Genomic DNA, 21,959 nt, shown 5'->3' on the forward strand with positions numbered 1-21,959 from the left:
GAGCCATACCTAGCCCGAGGCGACCATACCACAAAGGATCTTAATAGTTTTTCATCAGTACATTTAAAAAAGACGTCTAACTATATAAAAAGTATACACCACAAGTGCAGCACGATGCAGATATAAATGTCACTTCCCTTCTGATGTCGGGACGTTGCTGGATGGTTCCTGTTACTAGTGTAGCCTACTCGACTACACTCCGTTTGCACCCCTACTGCAAAACAACTTAATACTTTCATTAGTATTCGCCTAATTCTGTCCAGTTTGTGAGGGATGGGAAATTCTGAAACAATGTGTACATCTCTAAGAAGCGGGTTGTGAATGTAAATTGATGCACCAAGCTAGTGCAATTGTTCCTAATTTTTTACTGGCTTCCTTCCAGTACATTTCATAATCGTGTATATAAGGCAGTATTCGAATGATGCCAGGGGCAATTGGAGTGGGGAATGAACTGCCCCCAGATGCACCTACATGGACGCCTCGTTGTCATTTACTAGCACCAAGAAACCGACAGCCAACTTGTCAGCCTCATTCTTATTTACAACTACTATAAATCTGTTGCAAGTGCGACCATTGTAATTCCTAAAAAAATAGCACTTCGATAAGGTTTGGATTGATCACGCATATGCAAAAAATACAAAGCCAAAGTGGGAATGGTTCTATAAAATATTTATTGAATACATGGCAATACACATTTTTGGACTAAAACCATAACATAGCAACTGAAGACATGACAGTAAAAGTGTTTGGTTCTATTACAGTGGTATCTTCCCTAAAGTGGGGTAAACCATGTGTATATTTGTTAAGGAAACAATGGTGTTACTAAAACCATATTAAACTAATTAACACAATTATAAATATGTATTTGTCATTACATCACATCACATGAGATCATCAAAATCAAAGGAAATTGCCTTTGCCAGCTTTACCTGCACCAGATAAATCATGGACTAGACAAATGTCCTACAATAAAAGGAATAGCTATAAAATGGAACTAGTAATAACTACAATAGTTATTTTTTACTTTTTTGTAACATTTTAATGCCTCTGCCTTAATATTATAGGTTATTTTTGTACTGGCAAACTCATTGGCCAGTGGCAATGCCAATTCATAGAACTCATTCTCAAAAGATGAGATTAAAGAAATTTAAGTGGCATATAACATTTTGTTGTGATGGACTTGCTTTTCAGTACGTACTTCCCCCCTTCATGAAACTGCTATGGGCACTTTAAAAACATTCATATTAAACACAAATTGTAAGTTGTCTATACAGGGTCCCATTCATTTGGTGTCTCCCATCAAAGATATAACGTGTCCAAACAACGACAAAAATACAGTTGTTAGTGTATTAATAAATGGTAAATATTTTAAACAAAATACCCCACACACATGTTTGAACATACATGAAAGCAATTTAAGTGACAAAGAACTTTGGTAGACTTTATATGAAACCTGAGGTAGTCAAAACCAATTAAAAAAAAACAATATATGTTTAATATAAAAAAATACCACACAATGGTAGTCCAGTAGTTGAATGATTTTTTTCTCAATACAATCTAGCTCGGGTCAAAAAATGACCCAGAAATGCATCACATTTAAGAATGGAATATTAATAATAAAAACAACCATGGACAAGCAATTTGACTGAAAGCAACGGAAAAAGGAGGTTTAGAAAACACGTTGAGGTTTTACATATGAGTAATGATAAAAAAAATGTAAATAATACTTGACATTTCTTTTCCAGTTCATTTCTAAAAACTAAAGATAATTGTGGGTTCATTTTCCACACAAACTATGACAAGTAAAATCTTCTCGCATAGATTTGTGCAGAAATACAAGTTGCATAATCTGTGTTAGGCGCCATCTTGTGTTTTATTTGAAATGTTTTTTTTAAAGTTTGCAAACTTCAAATAAAAAATAGAAAGGCATCACGCAAATAAATTGAGACACGTACTATATATTGAAAATCTGATTGTAACAAGAGTGGAATGTAAGAAAAACAATGACATCCACATATTCCAAATCCTAATTAAAAAATGTTATAGTTCATACAAGTATGGAATACTCTTAAATCCAATTCAAGAGGATAGTCCAGTCAAAATTATATTTATTAGCCATATGTTCTACATACCCGTGATTCTCTCAATTCAAAAGGTACGATATTAACTTTAACCCAACCTTAGTGAGTTTCCCCGGTAGGAATCTTACCGTTAGAAGTTATGCTATGTAGCCAACACTTCACATAAAAAAATAATTACACAAAAAACAATCACACATTACGCAACATAAGTGTATGGAAGAAAATTAAAGATATTTTATAATTTGTAGGGAAAAAAATATATAGATTTGTATCTTTTCTATTACTAATGTCTCAGTAGTGTTTCGTGGATGCTGTAATGATTGACAGCATCAAGAACTAGAAATAAGTTAAGAAAATCCTTTTCACCGATTAAAATATTGTATCATTTTTTATACGTCTCTTGCAAATAATACTAAATGAAAAATAGACTCTTAATAAAACATATTAGAATGAAGCATCACATTTTATCAGCATGAAGCACCAATACAATAGATTTATGAGGAACTTAAGGATTATAGAGCATACAGGCACAGCCAGATAAGTCTGCTTGAAACAGAGTTCTCTACCTCAAACACTAAGAGTACATTTATAAGAATACATGTATACATTTGGCTTCAACGTGCCCAACAGTCACCTGTGGGAAGCATCCTTATGTTTGCCACATATATGGTTTCTTCAACAGTTCTTCTTGGTTACTACAATGCTACCACGGTAGCAAGGCAAACGATAAAGGAAAAGATTGAGAAAAAAAAAGCTTAAAACTCTGGCCCAACAGTACCAGTTAAAGACAGATGGCTCAACATTGAACAAAAAAAAAAACATTTATGTCTCTCGTTTGACAACTTAATATGAGAAGTGGTTTCAGTTCTGTCTATTTGCATATTGAATGCATTTAAAGTATAAATGATTGCATACAATTCATTCATTGACAAATAACTGATTTACACACAGAAAGAAATACGTGTGTGTGTTTGTGTAACCATAAAGCTACCCCATAAGGATGCCTCAATTCATCTATGAAGCGCAAACTATGGTTTCTAGACTTGATAACGCATTTAATTACAATCTTGCGCATTCTCCAGTATCTACCAAAAATAAAACTAGTATTTATATAAAATATTTATGAAAATAGACAAATTTGTACTCCAACTATTGTAACAATCACCTACAGTTTACCAAAACTGCACACCTAACAGTAGGCACAATGTTTCAATAGCATCTTATTTGAAACCTCCAAAAATAGACTTTTTTAGTTGCACCTTAAAACTTGTGTTGACCAATGGCCCGTTGAACAAATCTAACCTAGAGCGATAGCGATGTGCTCTGTCAATGTTCAGTTGACGTGTGAAAAGGGTGCTACCAGTTTCTCCGGAATATGGGATGTTTGAGCAGTTCCCTAGAGCCCGGTCTGTCAGAGGGCTTCAGTTCCAGACAGCGCAGGGTGACGTCTCTTAACCCCGGGGAGAGCTGGGGTGGGATAGACGGGGCGGTAGTTGCACTGGCGATCTGAAAAACACAACATTTGCGGTCATTAAGACGCTTTAACTCAACCATGCAAATCCCAATACGGTGTCGAATCAGCCATTGAATGCATCGTCATAGTGCTTAGGGTCTAGCCACCACGGTACCTTGAATATGAGCGCCAAGTGGTTGGAGTGTTTCTCTGCGTTCCAGGGGGGCTTGGCGCAGGACATCTCGATGATGGCGCAGCCGGCGCTCCATACGTCGCAGCTCCGGCCGTACTGCTGCCCCCGAAGCACCTTCAGAACAGACACCCAGAACAATGTTAGGGCCGCGGTCACACTCTGAGCCAAACACATTAAGCACGCGCTCGGACCACTGCATGGTGTGAGCAAGACTTCATCAACACGACACAACGGCACGAAAGAAAGATTGTTAAAACGTGCAACTTTCAAATCGCAGTAATGCAATATCGTAACGTCAAAAGGGGCTGTGTGCGACAGCAGTTGGACACCTTTATGCAAACAGTACAGATTTTGTTTTAAAACAACAAAATAAAAATGTTTTTCTTTGAGAAAGTGAATGACCAATCAAGACTTACTGTTTGATGTTTTTAACAATTGACTCTTAACAGAATGAATATCAATCATTAGAATGTGTCAATCGTTGCAGCTAGGTGCAGAAACTAAACATTGCTAATGAGTTTGGTTTGCAAAACCACAGGTAGACGGTACCTCAGGAGCCATGAAGGCAATGGTTCCCAGCAGCTGGCCTTGAAACTCCCCCGCCCCGGTCCCCTTTGATGCAAGGCGGGCAGCCGCTCCAAAGTCTGCCACCCGCAGCCTCTGGCCGGTGCTGTCGATGAGCAGGTTGGCCCCTAGTCAAAAACCATGAGCAACATGTTAGGCTCTGGAAGCAGACTACATACAGCTATAGATATCCATCCATCCATCCATCCATCCATCCATCCATCCATCCATGGGTTTAGCCTTGATCTAAACAACATTACAACATGTTGTCTGGTATGCCTGACTGTGCTTGGGTCCATTGGTTTGACTATAGTGGGCTAGATTAGGTCCATGTGCCTTACCTTTGATGTCGCGGTGAATGATCTGGTTTTCGTGGAGGTATGCGAGGCCTTGGAGCAGCTGTTCTGTGTAGTTGATGACCACAGTCTCCTTGAAGGCTCCGTACTTGTTCAGCAGGTGAGACACGCTTCCCCCTGTTCACACATGCACAGAATCAATACCGGTTCCTTCTTTTCATCTTGGTCTTATGCCAGCTTTGTCTCCAACTAAACACCTTCTAAAAATGTGCATGGGGTCTTTGCTCTGTTCTAGTATACTGCATTCTGATATGTTTAGCGGTTGCACTTTTATAAAACATACACATATTTATAACCTTGTTTCCCTATGAATATTTTTGTGTGTGGGCGCAGAGAGGTTTTGGTGTGATCCCAGTAGGGCACGGCGGCATTCCAACAGAAATAGCCTTGTAAAATGCTATAACAATATAAAATTACAGGAAATGGCATTAATGCATGCATGAATGTTAGCGCAAATATATTCTTCTGTCTGCAAGGTGTTGCCATCCCATCGTCTGGGTTACATAATACTATGGATCCGTATAACACAATCAAATACAGTGGGGCAAAAAAGCATTTAGTCAGCCACCAATTGTGCAAGTTCTCCCACTTAAAAAGACGAGAGAGGCCTGTAATTTTCATCATAGGTAAACCTCAGCAATGAGAGACAAAATGAAAAAAGAAAATCCAGAAAATCACATTGTCTGATTTTTTAAGAATTTAATTGCAAATTATGGTGGAAAATAAGTATTTGGTCACCTACAAACCAGCAAGATTTCTGGCTGTCACAGACCTGTAACTTCTTCTTTAAGAGGCTCCTCTGTCCTCCACTTGTTACCTGTATTAATGGCACCTGTTTGAACTCCTTATCAGTATAAAAGACACCTGTCCACAACCTCAAACAGTCACACTCCAAACTCCACTATGACCAAGACCAAAGAGCTGTCAAAGGACACCAGAAACACAATTGTAGACCTGCACCAGGCTGGGAAGTCTGAATCTGCAATAGGTAAGCAGGTTGGTGTGAAGAAATCAACTGTGGGAGCAATTATTAGGAAATGGAATACATACAAGACCACTGATAATCTCCCTCGATCTGGGGCTCCACGCAAGATCTCACCCTGTGGGGTCAAAATGATCACAAGAATGGTGAACAAAAATCCCAGAACCACACGGGGGGACCTAGTGAATGACCTCCAGAGAGCTGGGACCAAAGTAACAAAGGCTACCATCACTAACACACTACGCCGCCAGGGACTCAAATCCTGCAGTGCCAGACATGTCCCCCTGCTAAAGCCAGTGCATGTCCGGGCCCGTTTGAAGTTTGCTAGAGAGCATTTGGATGATCCAGAACAGGATTGGGAGAATGTCATATGAAATCAAAATAGAACTTTTTGGTAAAAACTCAACTCGTCGTGTTTGGAGGAGAAAGAATGCTGAGTTGCATCCAAAGAACACCATACCTACAGTGAAGCATGGGGGTGGAAACATCATGCTTTGGGGCTGTTTTTCTGCCAAGGGACCAGGACGTCTGATCCGTATGACGGAAAGAATGAATGGGGCCATGTATCGTGAGATTTTGAGTGAAAACCTCCTTCCATCAGCAAGGGCACTGAAGATGAAACGTGGCTGGGTCTTTCAGCATGACAATGACCCCAAACACACCACCCGGGCAACGAAGGAGTGGCTTCATAAGAAGCATTTCAAGGTCCTGGAGTGGCCTAGCCAGTCTCCAGATCTCAACCCCATAGAAAATCTTTGGAGGGAGTTGAAAGTCCGTGTGGCCTAAAAACATCACTGCTCTAGAGGAGATCTGCATGGAGGAATGGGCCAAAATACCAGCAGCAGTGTGTGAAAACCTTGTAAAGACTTACAGAAAACGTTTGACCTCTGTCATTGCCAACAAAGGGCATGTAACAAAGTATTGAGATGACCTTTTGTTATTGACCAAATACTTATTTTCCACCATAATTTGCAAATAAATTCTTTAAAAATCAGACAATGTGATTTTCTAGATTTTTTTTTTTTTCATTTTGTCTCTCATAGCTGAGGTATACCTATGATGAAAATTACAGGCCTCTCTCATCTTTTTAAGTGGGAGAACTTGCACAATTGGTGGCTGACTAAATACCTGTTTGCCCCACTGTATATAGGCTACCTTCTATTCTCAAGTCACTCGTTTTCTCTTGATGCTGCCTTCACTTAGTCTGAAGCCACTCATGAGCTAATACCTCCACCCACAGGATCATCATGCGTCATTTATTTCTCTAAAGCATAACATCTTTTTACGGTCAGTCTTTTTGCACAGTATTTCTCCCATGACAATTAAAAACTGGGGTCGGTGCAGTAGGGGGCACCTATGATACACATGTTGTTAAATAGAGGAAATAGCATTCATGTCACCCAACTTAAAGTCTTAAAAAATAAAAATAAAAACACATTTGGACCCATTTTCTTGTTTTTAGTCACATGGTCCGACGGCACTGGTACTCCCCCCTCACAGTATACTGTGAAACCCGTTTCATCTCATTATAAAAGAACACATTCCGTCTTGCAGCGAGCTTACCGGCCATCCACTCCACAAAGAGGTTGTAGTTGTTCCTCTCACAGGTGGCGCCCAGCATACGGATGATGTTGGAGTGGTTGAGGTGGCACATCATTCTGATCTCCTCCCTTAAGATCCCCACCACCTCCTCCTGCTCAGAGGACGTGTTCCGCACGTAGGTCACCTGGGAGAGGGAAGACACACAACAGCTCTAGTGTCCCCCAAAGCATCGAACCGGCCCACCGGGTGACTAAGACCTAATACGGGGGGATTCATGGCTCGTTACAAAGTCACAAACGTCAACGTCATTGCAGAGAGAATTTGATTTTTAGCATTGAACAAAACGGAACAAACGGATCAGGACGTGTTTGAGGAGGGAAGGACCTCACCTGCTTAACAGCCATGAGCGTGCCAGTGTCGACGTCTTGGGCCTGGTAGCAGGATGAGAAGGCCCCCAGGCCAATCTGCTGACCCTTGATCCACTCGTTGCCCTCTTTGTAGGGTTGCTTTGCTTTGGTATGGCCAGTCAGAGTCCCTGGTGTCTAAAGACAGAGATATGTGCCATACAGTGTTAGAATACTTCATATTTGTATAGGCGTATAGTGGCTAACTACGGTGGCTTGTACTGGCCTGTACTGTCAGGTTCCAGTAGGTACTTCCAAAAATCGTGGCATCTTCTGCCACAGCACCGTAAAGCCATGGTTCAAGTCAATATGATGCGGTTCCTTTATAGGTTTATATAATTGACCGCCATGTCATGACCGCTAGATAACCCTTAACTCTACTCACTTCTTTCATTTAAAAAGACTTGTGACCCTCACATAATATGGCCATGTGAAGTATTGATCTGGGACAAGAAGTCCACTCAAATGTAGTACCTGCATGATGATGATGTCGCCGTCCTTTTCAACTTGAAGTTGAGGAATGATGGGTAGGGCGTCTTGGGATCTGGACATCTCCATCACCAAGGTTAAGGCCTCCTCTTCCTCCGCCTCGATCTTCGCCTTGCACTTCTGACTCTCAGACACGTGGTCACCGTGTGTGTTTGAGTCCTGCTTGTCTCGCTGCACCGGAGCAAAGAGCGTCGACCCAGAGCGGAGCGCGTCCCCCGACATCGGCAGATCAAAACTGAGGATGTCCTTCAAAGACGTGTTGAGGTCCACCACCGTGTCCAGGGGACAGAGCTCCTCCCGAACCGGAATGAAACACACATCCTCGTTCATGATGACGGTGTTGTCGACGCTTCTCGTCCCGAGGGTGTCCGTGTGCTGGTCGGCACAGTGCAGAACCAGCTCTATCTCGTCTTTACACGAGACAGGGGGTGCCGGGCAGGCCTTGTGCACGGAAGAGGCGGAGCCCGCGTGGGAGCACTTTGGTTTATAAAGCTGGTTGGAAGGAGGGAGTGCGGCGGGGAACTTGCTGGGACTAAAGTAGGACAAGGGGGCTTGAGACGTGGAACTTAGGGAAAGAGGACACGTGGGATTCGAGGTAAGGCCATTCAGACGGTGGTCTTGGAGACTGTTTCCCATCTGAGCTGAAGGCTTTTGGTTCCCGGCTTGGAATCCACCAATGGTGGCGATGGAGAGCTTGTTGTGATATCCGCTGAGAGACGTGGCAGCTATTTTCTCCGTGATGGTCTCCTCGTGACATCCTCCCACCTTTCCGACGAGAGTGAGTCCGGTCATGGAGACACCGAGGTTGTTCTGTAGTGCAGAGCGTTTAAAGAGCGCGCCACCGGCCTGCTCCTGTTCCTGGCTCATTCTGTCCACGCTCTGATGGTCAATGTTAATTTGATCCAAGATGTCCATTTCCTCGGCCATCGCCAAAAGGCGGCAGCGCATGCGGGCGTTGTGGGTGGAGCTGGTGGCACTGAGCATGTCCAGGAGCTCGATGAAGACTTGTGGCACGTGGGTCACCATTCGTGCCGCGCTCAGGAATACACGGCGGGACATTTTCCCGACCATTGCGTGTGAGTTATCGATGGATTTTAGGGCAAAACTGAGCAAAGGGAGCAGCTTCTGGTACCTGGATAGAGATCAAGAGGAAGTACACAAGTCATTCCTGCTGTACGTTTGACCCCTCTTACTCGTTAGGCTTGGACGGTGTCACGTATTACCTGTGAATATAAACTAGGTCTGAAAGGACTTACCGCTCTACAATGTTTTGAGACTGCTTGGAGGACGTTCCTCCGGAGATGATGTGTGGATAGAAATCAGCTGGGAACTCCAACAAGAGCCTTTCAATCAGGTTCAGGCGTCCCAGGAGACCTTGCCAGTTATTAGCCTCCGTCTGAATCCCCATGATGCAGTTCAGCACAAAGTCCACCCCGCCAACACCGACAGAACCTGCAAACGGAACGATGGATGTTCAGCGGGTCAGGTTGTTGATCATGTTGAAATGTCACCATAGACAGATAAATGCACAGAAACTGAAATAGGCTATGCAGGTTCATATGACATTCAAGAGTATCATCAATTTCCATTTTTTTTATGCAATTTGATTTGTTTCACTTTATACATATTCTTCCGTCTGACCCATTTTGCAGAGACCGGGCATGGTTGCGTCGACCTTAACCAATCCCTAACTGGATAACGGTTTCCTAATAGACGTTGCGCTCTGTTCAAAGGCTTTATTTTGCAGCTTCAATGGCAAAATTGAAGGCGAGCCTAGTATCACTCAAATAACCGACCCCAGACCCTGAATCACAGAACATTTAAAAAAAACAAAAACGATTCAAGGGCTGCAACCAGGCAACACCCCTCATCAATTGTGTCGCAATTATAAATCAACCAGATGAATCTTAAAAAGTATCTTTGTATCTACCTGCTTTGGAGATTTCTCTTCCCGTAGCCAACTCTCCAGCTTGGCCCTTGCACAATTCAAGAAGAGTGGACACTGACAGCTGACTGGTACGACTAAAAGCACAAAAAGGAGAAAAACATTTGTTTTTTAACTGCACATTATACTTTGGAACGTTGATTTACTGCTCATTAAAGAGGAAAATGTAAATTCATGCAATAAAGTCAGGGAGAGACCCAACAGTCTCTTTCACTTCTCAACCAACATAACACAACACGCTCTCTCCGCTCCAGTCACTCTAGCCTCCTCCCCATACCCAGAACCAAACCTAGGACCATGGGAGATAGGGGCTTCAGTGCTGCCGCCCCACGCCTGTGGAATGCCCTCCCTGACACCTTGAGGGCACCACAATCCACTGATTGTTTTAAAAAAGGTCTTAAAACATTTATTTTTAAGAAAACCTTTGGCTCCCACTCTTAGATGTTTTTAAACCCCTTTTTATTTTTAAAATAAATATAGATAGATTTTGCTTTTAACCTGTAGCCCTTTGAGATCTTCGGATGAAAAGGGTACTATAAATGAAATGTATTATTATTATTTCATACTCCTCAGTGCATTCCATTGTTTCTCTACATGCAGTGAGCAATGTCAGCCCGACCCTGCAAGATCTTTAAAGAGCACCTATTATGCTTTTTCGACTTTTATGACCTATAGACATTGTTATAATGATTGAAAGTCATGTTTAACCATACTACAGTGTCAAATAATGACGTACATGCATTTAGACATATTCCCTGCTGACCGTCTGGGGTCGCTATGAAGAGCGCTAAACACTAGGGACGCCGGTCGCCATTCACGGGATTTATCTACGTAGAACAATCCGGATTTTCCATGTATGGTAATGCTGCAACATGCTCTTCCGGAAGGTAACCAATCACAACGGAGTGGGGTTGGCAGGAGGGGGGCGAGGGGGCGGAGAAGGACGAAGCCGAGTGTTGACAGAGAACGCTGAAAGCGCCCAGATGAGAGGAAGAGTTTCCCGAAAATCTACATCGTTTTTTGTGCTGTGATTCGTGTCAGGTTGCTCTATAGGAGTCATTAATAAGATATTAAGACCAGCAAAGTAGTATAATAGGAGATCTTTAATGACACTCAAAACCGTAGGAGCCACAGTAGAACACGGTACCTGTTGGCATCTGCACACTTCACGAGGATGGTCTCCATGACAGGCTGGAGAAGCTGCTGTAGGCTCACACATTCAGAGACCGAATGGCATGGGGTGTGCACCAGCATAGCCCTCAAGGTTTTCTATGGACAGGTGAGACATTGTTTAGTATTCTGAATGAATGCAAAATGTATTATTTAACATTATCAAGTCTAGAACATGGGGAAAGAGCAAAAAAAAAAAAACACTGAAGGGAGGGTTCATTAGTGAAGTCTCACCACGGCAGCCACATAGACTTTGTAGACCGGGTCGGCGCACACCATCGACAGGACACTACAGCAGGACCCCAGCACCACGTCTCGTGACATCTGAGGGGGACCATGGCCCATCCTGGTCACCGTGGCTCCCTGTCCCTCCCCGGGAAGGCGCTCAGCGTGGGCCAGGACCAGCGCCCGGCTGACGTCCCGCGTGAGGCTTCGGAGGGCCATCTCCCGGATGTTCCAGTTTCGGGAGAACAGGTACTCCACAAGCTCCTTCCCGAACACCTGTGAAGGATTTAATACTCTGACGTAAAGACAAGTTCACATTTCTACCCCCCCCCCACACCAAAAAAAAAAGATTTATAAAACTATTAAGTGATCATGCTAAAGAGGAAGAATGAAAGGGAAATGTGCTCACCTTAATCCATGGCTCAGCCAGCTCTTTGTATGACTGAGGTATCTGTTGAGCGCTGTAGTTGGGAAGGCTGAAAGGCCCTTCTTGTGAGGAAACCCCGGGGTGGACATTTTGAAAGGAGGATGACGGCGGTTGGGAATGTTTGTGGCCTGAAGAAGCCTCGCTAGACACTGAGGACTCGAGGCTGAGGGATGACACCAAAGTCAGTAGCAGTCATTTGATCCATTAAGCATCAGACACTGAGTTAATGGTTTTATACAGTCCAATTGAGTGCAGTGACTCATTAATTTGTTCTTGTGATTCACATGCTTGAGATGATTTGCTGCAGTTTCATAGGTGACTCGATAGCGAGTGCTTTAACATGCACGGCTCATTCAGAACAGTGTGAACGCAGGACGTGCTCTTGTTGATGTATTTGATTGTACAGGTCAGGGTGATGTGGGTGCAAGTAAACATACTGATTGTGAAGTGAACTAATTTGATATCAAAATAACAACAATCTAAATTACCTGCAAAAATCGTGAGACTTCCACTTGGCTCTACACAGTGGGCAGATTAGGCTTTCTTGGTTTCTCCGACATTCCTCGGCCCCTAAGTGATACATTAACATGTTGAGAATGATACAATTACAAAGACAAACTCAGACTCTAAGAGATGGTACTACGAACAATGAAATGGAATCATGGCGGGAGATTTAACGTATCGTGAATACTATTGCTCTTTCTTTTTTCTTCTGATGCAAGATGCAAACCTTTCCCCTACCCTGTTAGCTAAACAGCATTGGTGTGGATATACAGCCCTTGTGTTAATGGTTGTTAACGATACAGCATTAACAATATCTACATTCGTCGGGATTGCCTTTCGTGTTATGCATACAGTAATAGTGCATAATGACATTTATCAGTTAGGCGATATTGTTGACCAACTTACAAATGGACATGCAATGGTGGTGAAGTTTGTTCCTGCAGCCCTCCACACACACCGTTAGACTCTCCTCATCCAGCATGTCCAACAGGCAAATGGGACACATCTGCTCCTCCTCATTCTTCAAACTGGTGGGAGAGAGCATGTATGGTCGTAAATACACACCTACATCAATTGAAACCGAATGAGAGTGTGTGTGTGTGTGTGTGTGTGTGTGTGTGTGTGTGTGTGTGTGTGTGTGTGTGTGTGTGTGTGTGTGTGTGTGTGTGTGTGTGTGTGTGTGTGTGTGTGTGTGGACTAACCCGTTTTCGTTACTGGGGATGGGAATGCCTGATGTACTTGTGCTGGGGGAGTTGGAAACCGTCTTTTGGGTGGTGCTGCGAGACAGTGCCTTGATCCTTGAGCTTCTCCGGTTGTGATACTTCTGAAACAAGCTCTCCACCTAGATGGCATTGAAACAAAAAATGCACAACTCTTAGAATTCTCTAAATAAAATAGGACAACCGAATGGGAAACCGGCACTGTAATAGACATCTATTGTGCATTTTGTGCCAAAATAATTGGTTGAATGAAACAGAATTCTGCCTTTACCGTTGACTGCTTATTACTAGTAAAAAAGGTATAGGTTTGGCTTTTCTTTTTTTGACATACAATTCATTGCAACTCAAGAAAAAAAAAAAAATCTAAGAATGATGAATCATCATCTTATCTTATCATGGTTACCTCAAAGTTCCTGAGCGTCTTTCTCCAGAGCAGGGGGTCTGAGTGCTCCAGCTGAAAAACCCTGAGCATGACGAACAGGACATGGATGCAGAAGGCTCCACGGACACAGCTACAAGTCTGCAAAGAGAGGTCACGTGTTGCTTCAAATGGACCAAAACTAAATCCAGCTACCAAATAAACATTTTGGAAGAAAACTAGCCTAGATTGAATTTCTGTTGTGCTGTCATGTAATCACAATAAAGACTTCCTTTGGACTCTCAGATTCAGTTGAATGAACAATGGATGTCATCTATTAACAAGTCAGACTACAATTTGATAGAATGCCAAAGCTGTCGAGGTTTACATTATGTCCAACACAAGCAGCAAATGTTAATTGATGCACTTAAAAAAAAATACAAACCTAGAACGAATATTCATTTCAATGTATAATATTCAACATCAAATATTAATTTGTTGCCACGGGTGATTCTGTTGCTGCAGCATATCCTACCTGTGGGCCAATGAAAACACGGTACTTGTTGTCGGGGCTGTCTCCACCAATGAGAAACGAGTTGGGTCCTATCTGCTGGAGCAGGTAGAGACGGGCCCTCATGACCTTGTTCACGCGCCGACTCGTCTCCTCGGGACTGTAGGGAGAGAAGCCGTCGGGGGACGGGGCTCTCCGTGGGGGGGTGACTCGGCCACTTTGAAACTGCACGGCAACAACAGAGCCAGCATGAAGCTAATGAGCATCAGGCAACAAAGTGATGACGCAGGCAAAGGCGGTGGGCTCTTGGGAGGTTGAGTCACACCCCACTCCCCACTTGGAGTTTGTGATCCTTTAAATGCTTCAGGCACTTGGCACCGTTTAGAATTGGGAAATATGTTAGTTAATGAAAGTTAATAAATGCTACTCTTTTTAAAAGGACACACTTACAAAAAAGATAATATATGATACATTTTTCAGTAACTTAGGGAGCTGAAAAGGGATACTAGATATTATCATATCTGATTTGAATAGGGTTTTATACTAAAATGTAGTCCTTTCCAAATCTTCATATTGAGTTATTACACATCTCTATAAGGATGCCACTTACGGGTATCGGAGAGGCCCTCCTCCTACGCATCCCAGGTGAGTCTGGCCTCCGGGGGCCCTTGGAAGAGGACCACAGGGAGGCCGAGCCCGGCGTAGGACTACAACGGCTGCCACTCTGGGGGGAGGAGGAGCCCGACGGCCCCTCAGACCCGGGGTCAGGGCCCTGGGGCCCGGCATCCCTTTCTGTTAATCGCAGGGGGATCGGCTTCACTATCTGGGCAGATCGAAAGGGAGGAACAACAGACGGGTGAACTCTATGTTGTAGCACAAACTGGAGGTCAGCATGGTTGAAAACATTGTATTACATGCAGGATAATATAAATACAACCTATAAAATAGGTTAATACAGTGAATTGTAGGCTAATTTAAATACATCCATGAAATAAAAAATTGGCATATATATTAAACGTGCACATCTCGTTTTTGTTTTATTTCATTAACCGTTTTGGAGCGTTTGCCCCTTCAAAGTTTTTTAGTTGTAGCTCTATCATTACCTTGAACATGCAATACCAAAATTATTATTATTACTTTAGGTTATCCATGGTTCATAGCCTATGTAAGCCTAACGCAGTTGATTCAGGCCTATTAGAATGTGCTGTAGGTAAGATCGATGTCCTTTGTTAAAATGTGTCATCCATCAGGCATAAGTGTAGCCTGGCTAACGCCAGACCTCATCTCAATCTACATTGAGAAGAGGTCTGGGAACCACACATTAATTTTCTCGTATTTGAGGCGTGGTTTACGATTGCCCGGAGCCGTTTATTGGGCGCTAGGAATGTCTATCATATGAGTCTGTACGTAGCTCATAGTCAATCGTATCAATTATACCAGATGACGTATGTAGAGCGACAGAAATTCGATGAGGAAGAAGCAGGCCCCCAGGAGCAGTGCATACTTCAGCAATCCACCAGTGCTCAGCGGCCAAGCCTGGTATTGCAGCTGTTTTACGTCTGGATATCAATCAAAGGCTCATAATTATCTTTATACCATGTACTAATAAAATGTAAGTTTTCCCTTTTCAAAACGCCTCCTCAAGCGTTTTATTAGCCATTGTTTGCAGGAGAAGGAGGGGTGGGCAGCTGAAAGGAGTCGTAGTGAAACAAATGTTGTTCCGGCCCGGCATCCGAGAGGGTTCAGTGCACGGCTCCATTAACTTCTCGTGTTAGTCTCAAGTGGTAATTAATCCGCTGTCCTTTCTTTAATAGGTCCATGGCTCAGACCTCTCGCTTAGGATGCTATAATGCTAAGAATGCTAGAAAACAAGAGTATTTCTGCATCCAGCACGTCATGCACTAGGGCGTGGCTTGAGACCTCCATGATGCGGAAGCAAATCTCCCCTTGATGTTGCCCTGCGCCAATGAGCAGTTTTCACAGGAATGAATGGGCGGCGGCCATGTTTTAGTCCGCTGTCCTTTCTTTAATAGGTCCATGGGAAGAACATGATGGGTTTGTCGCATAGACGTCGTCATCGTCTTGCCGTCCCTTCCCATTCTATGATTGGTTCCCTATTTCAGGCGAATACCGGATCCAGGCTAGCATTAGTGTGGGAAATATAAGAATATCCGTTTCCAGTTGACTTTGCTGTATGAGACAATTTATCTTTTAGACTGCCCCAGTCCAATATCTGACCAATCAGGGCATCCCTTTTCGGATTGGTTTGGGGAATGCAACACTTCTTAAATCGCAGAGAAACTTAGGAAGAGATGGGGTCATTTTCTTTTCAAAAAACATTGCCTCTGCTCTCTTGCCAGCTCTCAAATATTGCCTAGAGCAGCCTATATATAAACCCACGATGTTTGACTGAGCGAATTTGAGTCGACACTGAACAATGATTCGGCTCTTCCAATAATAGGGTATAGCCCTACACTATAACTCGCCTCTTTCTCTGAAGCATTTGCCCCTCCACTAAACTTGTTTCGATGGGAAAAACTTATAAGGGCGTTTGTATTTTTCTGTGTACGGTCGTATGATTCTTCCATACCACTGGGCCTTTGCGGTTGCGTCTCTCCAGCCACTCATGCTTCCAGGTGGGCATGCATGTGGCTTTGAGTTTCTCCCGGATCATCCGCTCCTCCGGCCGGTCCTCGATCTTTTGCAGTCCCCTTGGGGTCAGCTTCGTCGCCATATCATAGCTTAAAACCACAAGAAAGACCAGCATTACAGAGAGAACTCCCTGTATTAAAGAAAGATTACTGCTATGTTTTAACCTGATTAACGTCGGGATCATTCATTTCAGATTAAAATGAAACTATTTATTGTATGCATGGGCTTCATTGTAATCGGCTGCATTTATAGCACCAATGATATAACGTTACCTCTAAAGTTGATTCATTACATTGTATCGTGGATGAGACAAAATAACTACAATCTTTTCATTTTTCTGTTTTGTCATCCAAGGATTCGCTCTCATTTGGCGGTTTGAGTAGACGACAACAACATGTCTGCCTTCAGTCTGAATAAAAGGTTGTATTGTGGCCACCCCCACACATCTCAAGTAACAGCTATCCCAAATTGCCATGATCCAAGACAAAGGCGCATTGTTTCTTGTGCAGGTGGGACATGAAAAAGCCAGCAGGCAGGAGGTCAAATTCAAACCTCCACGTAAGCAAAGAGTGTGCCCCAGTCAATGGTAGCTGCGCACACACCCTTTCTCATGGACAGGCACTCCCAAAATCAGGTTTCCTCCTTATACAATCCCTGCTGCAGGGGACAGCGGCTCCAAAGAGAGTACAAGTAGTATAAAGATGAGAGAAGAGGGTTTGCAACCCGAGACACATTTTAGTTATAAATATATGCAACTAAAATGCTCTCATGACACATCTGATCTACCTGGGTGGCAATATGTGTGTCAATGAATGCAATGATTTGAACTCCTAGTTTATTATACTAGGATTTGTGTTCTCTATTCAATTTGGAAACATGAAACGAGAAAATGAATTCAATTAACGCACGTATAAGAAAAATGTTGGAAGTAGGGACGGGAGCAGGAAGGGACCGCTACAATAAAAAATTAGAACTAAAAGAATGTGGCTGAACACAACAAACGGTAGTTCATTAGAATTGATTAGAATTGACTATAGGAAAATGCCCTTGCAGTGCACTCTGGAGCACTGTACCATGAACTCGCTTCCTCTCAGACTACATTGTTGTTTCTGAATTTAAAAAGAAACTCGCTGGTTGAGTCAACGGGGCGATGCAAGTAGCGGAGGCCAAGAATCGTGATACTCCCTTGAATGCATGGCATACCTCTGTTTTCACATTGAGGCAGGAACCTCTTCGGTGAGAGATGCCAATTCCTCGTAACAATCTTGATCAGACGACCTATATATCATTGATAATTAGCACAACACCACTCCGTCCTTCGTCTTGCAACCCTGGGGTTCCGGTTCGAGCCCCAGCTGCAGAGCGGCGGTGGTGGTGTCACGAGAACTACTTCCATTAAGCTGCTAAGCTCAAAATCTCATGTTACAATAGAGCCCATCAATCATCGATATGCAGGTTAGATACATAAAACTGAAACACAAGCTGTGGCAAGTTTACAGCAGCGAGCTAGGACAACAGAGATACCTTACTTTCTAGGTTCAAACCAAGAGCTGTGGTGAGCAAAGACAATTCACTGACCCCTAAACTATAGAAGCCTATAGTGCCATTTACAGCCCTGTGCAAATCTAAACATGGCTGGCAAAAGAAAGGTACTTATCCAACACGCACCAAGGGATTACACAATGATTCGAAGCCTATCATTTCAGTTCAAAACCATCAAAGAGTTTAGTTGAAACCCAACTACCAGTTGAAACTGAACATTATCAATTTTTCTGCCAACATCGTCTCCCTGCAAGGGTGTGTTTGTCCCCAAACTCAAAAAATATATATCACATCCCAAAAGTATTCTAACCATGACAGAAATGTACTGCAAAACTATTATAGATTTAAAAAAAATCTGTTAGAAAACTGTTCTAGCCTTCCTTTAATGCTTACAATCTAAGTCAAACTAATTCAACATTTAACCTTACTTTTAGGTCCATCCCTGGCATGGAACACTTTGACCCAGACAAAGACCCAGGCTTTGTATTTTCAATAAGGAGTGTCAATCAAAATGTAACAGGGCAAATAGCCGACCAACATTCCAAAACAAAAGTCCTAAAATAACACATTGTGACAGAATGGGCTGAGTTCTCCTCAGAAAAAACAACCGGTGTTGGTTGAAAACGTTAAAATAATAGGTAGTGCATCATAAACTAAAGGAAAACTGACAATAGACAGAGTGTTGTGTTCAAATAAAAAGACAAGATATTTGAGTTGCAAAACTACAGAAATCGAACGTTTAAGAGCCTTATATTATATTAAAAAGCAAACCTAAAAATAAAGGAAAATGTATAATTCATTGTGATCAGCGTAAGTCCAAATGCATGTAATATAATATAGCGTGGAACACACAGGCCTACAGACCTAGTAACCACAAACAACTTGTTAATAACAACTTAATAGTAATAGCGTAAAGTTATTGAAAAGTAGGCCAATTCAAGTCAATCCTGTTTGCATAACATCTTATCCCGCAAAATAATGTGTCCATCATACCCAAAAAGTTAGAAAGGTGTGCAAGGCATGTGGATTTGACTTTACAGAAAATGCAATACATATTGTGAATTCTCATAGCCCAAGGCCTTTGACATGCAGGCGTCTTCTTACAACTTTTTTATCCAAACACTGCCAGTTAGTACATTTGATATACAGAATAACTGACCATGTCAACACAATCGACGGATTTAATTGTAAACCATTTTAAAGTCATACGTAAAGCGACTTACTAAGAATTTTCCTCAAGGTGTTTGGCTCCATAGCACATGATCCCATCTTTAGCAATGGCCATTTAAAAACGGTGAACTTTGATTTAAATCACTGTGAAATAGGCTGAAACCCTCTGAGCAACCAGTTGGCAAGTTAAAACACCTTTTGCATTTATCGAAATGGCAAGGCACCGTGACCATAAACTACTAAGTCGTTTATAGCTCCAGACCGTTGTATTACAGACTTACTGTTTGGATCGTCGCCAGGCTTATAGCCCGTCAAAGGCAATGCAAAGAAACGCATGATTTACACTTGACAACGTCTTAATCAATTATCGCACAGGGAATTCGAGCGGTCACTTTGCAAACCGTTACCTGTTTTGCGTGGCGTTAACTTCCAGTGACAATCCCGAAGTCGCGTCAAACAGCACGTACTGCTCACCGCAGTGAACTATGGAAGTTTTGGACTTTTTCTCTGCGTCTGAAAGTCTACATTTGGAGTCCGTTAAAAGCGTCGCAGGAATGCATTGCTCTGTATAGTCGTTGAGATGGCACACGTTTGACTTTCGGAACTGCTTTAAATCCGGCGAGGAGCTTGACAAAACGTGACTGCGTTGCTGCGATGTTATCGGAAGCCTCTCCAGCGACTCTGAGGCACTGAGCGCCTCACTCCTGACTTTAGATATGTCTCTGCGCCTCCAGTGTGAAAGTTCCCCATGGCACGAATTCGACTTGTTCAAACCACTGTGGACATCAGTGTTACTTGAGTTTCCCTGAGCACTGGTTCCACAGTTTACGGCGGTAGTTTCGTCCAGTATACCCGGTGACGATGTACGGCTCGCCGCCGTCGCCATTTTCTATCCCGTAGTCAGCGTTGGATCATGGCTGTAGGATCCGTGTTTTTGTGTGAAGGGGGAGTGCAGGAAGGAGCGCTGTAACTCTAGCAATAACAACAAAGCACTTCCGGCAAAACATTTTCAGCTTCATGTTCAGCAGGAGAGTGCCAAAGTTGCACGACTACTATGGTGTGATTCATAACTCATCATTCGTATGGTTGTTCATTTTGAAATCATGGAATGTTATACGTTATAGTCAACTGTGTAGGAGGCAACAGGAAATGGATAGAAAATGATCAATCCACAATAAAGGGGAACTTTTAACTTTATTTTAACATGAATCCTGATGATGGAACAGTAGATAGAAACTATCCCAAGAAAGAAAAGATTGGATAAATCATAAAGAATTCTCATCAATTTAATTTGAGGACCACATGACCCAAAATGGAAAAATTTGTGAAATATGTGTGAAACACCAAATTATATCCTACAACACAAAGCCATTATGGCATTATATAATGATACAACTAATAATAAATGATATCAATAACTGAATACACTGTCTTCCTTTGTTTTATTTATTCATTTTTAATACAATTTTACATCTACATGTATTTTCCCCTATTGATAAGTTTTGCTAGAACATTGATATAGCCAATAATGTTGAATACATATATGTAATTTAGATTAACATTAATGTGCATATGATCTTGTCTTTCTGTTTTTTTGTTCTCTTAAGTACCATGCCAGTTCCTTGGGCCGTCTCATTCTGGGCCTAGCCAATCAAGCTGTGGTAAGTGTTGAGTGACAATCAAACAAGAGGCCTTTTTTCCCACTCCTTTAGGATGTGGCTCAAACTTGTAGCAAAAACAAAGTGTTTGGTCTTTATGTCCACCTACAGGTCCTCCCACTGGTATATGATTCAGTCTAATGCCGACCTCGTCTATCCTATGTACTGCGATCATCCATTGGTCTGAATGTGACACTAGCCTAACAAACACCTGTTACTCGACTTCTGACACAACTTGTTGCAAGGACGAGAGAGCTTTAAGTTGTGGATGTTACGAGACAAAAAATGTGTCAAGGAGATGAACTTTGCAAGTAACTGGGCCTTATTTATCATAAATAAAGAATTTATTTATGATAAATAACGGATAGAACATAGAGAACAACATATGACACAAACTGTATAATCAAAAGTTATGTCATTGGTACAAAATTGTGGGCCTACATCAACACTATGTCACAGGTTGAAGAGTTTCATGTTCTGTCCTTTTGTCTTCCCTTCTCCGCTTAGAATTGTCTCCACCAGTGTTAATAAGTTACATATTTTCACATGTATGTGTTCCCTTGTCTATTTAACTTGGCCCCATCCATGTGTTCTTTGTCAGATTGTATGATGACATAGCATGAATTTGTCTTGTATCCACCAGTGAGTTTTCATTTCTTTTATTCTGCACAATCATTGATCGGTTGCTCTTAGTTCCTGTTTGTTGTTCTCCTTCTCCCATCCTAGTTCTTTGAGCCGTCTCCTTCTGGGCTTATCAGGCTAGCCAAGCACACATTTCAAATGTAGCATTACATTTAGGAAATTATATGTAGTGTGACAAAAACCAAACCTTCTAACTGCAAGAGAGCATAAGTGCCTTCAAAGCAGACACAACGTTTCCAACTATCATGCTCACCTCTCACTTTTCTCCCCTCTCACAGTCAGAGCTAACTATGCATCATCTTAGGTCCCAAATCCCTGCGCAGCATAATAGTGGATCTGTACACTGTGGTGAAAGAAGATGTTTGGAAGGGA

The 21,959-nt window shown here is 42.5% G+C and overlaps 1 protein-coding gene across 1 annotated transcript; it reads right to left on the bottom strand.

The window, feature by feature from the left end:
• Nucleotides 1-668: 668 nt before the first annotated feature.
• Nucleotides 669-20,173, bottom strand: map3k1 (mitogen-activated protein kinase kinase kinase 1, E3 ubiquitin protein ligase; the record flags this gene model as incomplete). Its single annotated transcript, XM_079735433.1, has 20 exons — nucleotides 669-3,587; nucleotides 3,710-3,841; nucleotides 4,277-4,419; nucleotides 4,633-4,764; nucleotides 7,193-7,355; nucleotides 7,561-7,713; nucleotides 8,050-9,196; nucleotides 9,321-9,516; nucleotides 9,995-10,086; nucleotides 11,157-11,278; nucleotides 11,414-11,680; nucleotides 11,814-11,994; nucleotides 12,320-12,401; nucleotides 12,741-12,862; nucleotides 13,037-13,176; nucleotides 13,458-13,574; nucleotides 13,948-14,148; nucleotides 14,534-14,746; nucleotides 16,514-16,664; nucleotides 19,695-20,173. 20 exons carry the CDS (start codon nucleotides 20,171-20,173, stop codon nucleotides 3,438-3,440), a joined length of 4,383 nt encoding a protein of 1,460 aa, XP_079591559.1. The 3' UTR covers nucleotides 669-3,437.
• Nucleotides 20,174-21,959: the final 1,786 nt, after the last annotated feature.

The sequence above is a fragment of the Pollachius pollachius genome (assembly GCF_949987615.1).
Source record: "Pollachius pollachius genome assembly, chromosome: 4".
NCBI lineage: Eukaryota > Metazoa > Chordata > Actinopteri > Gadiformes > Gadidae > Pollachius > Pollachius pollachius.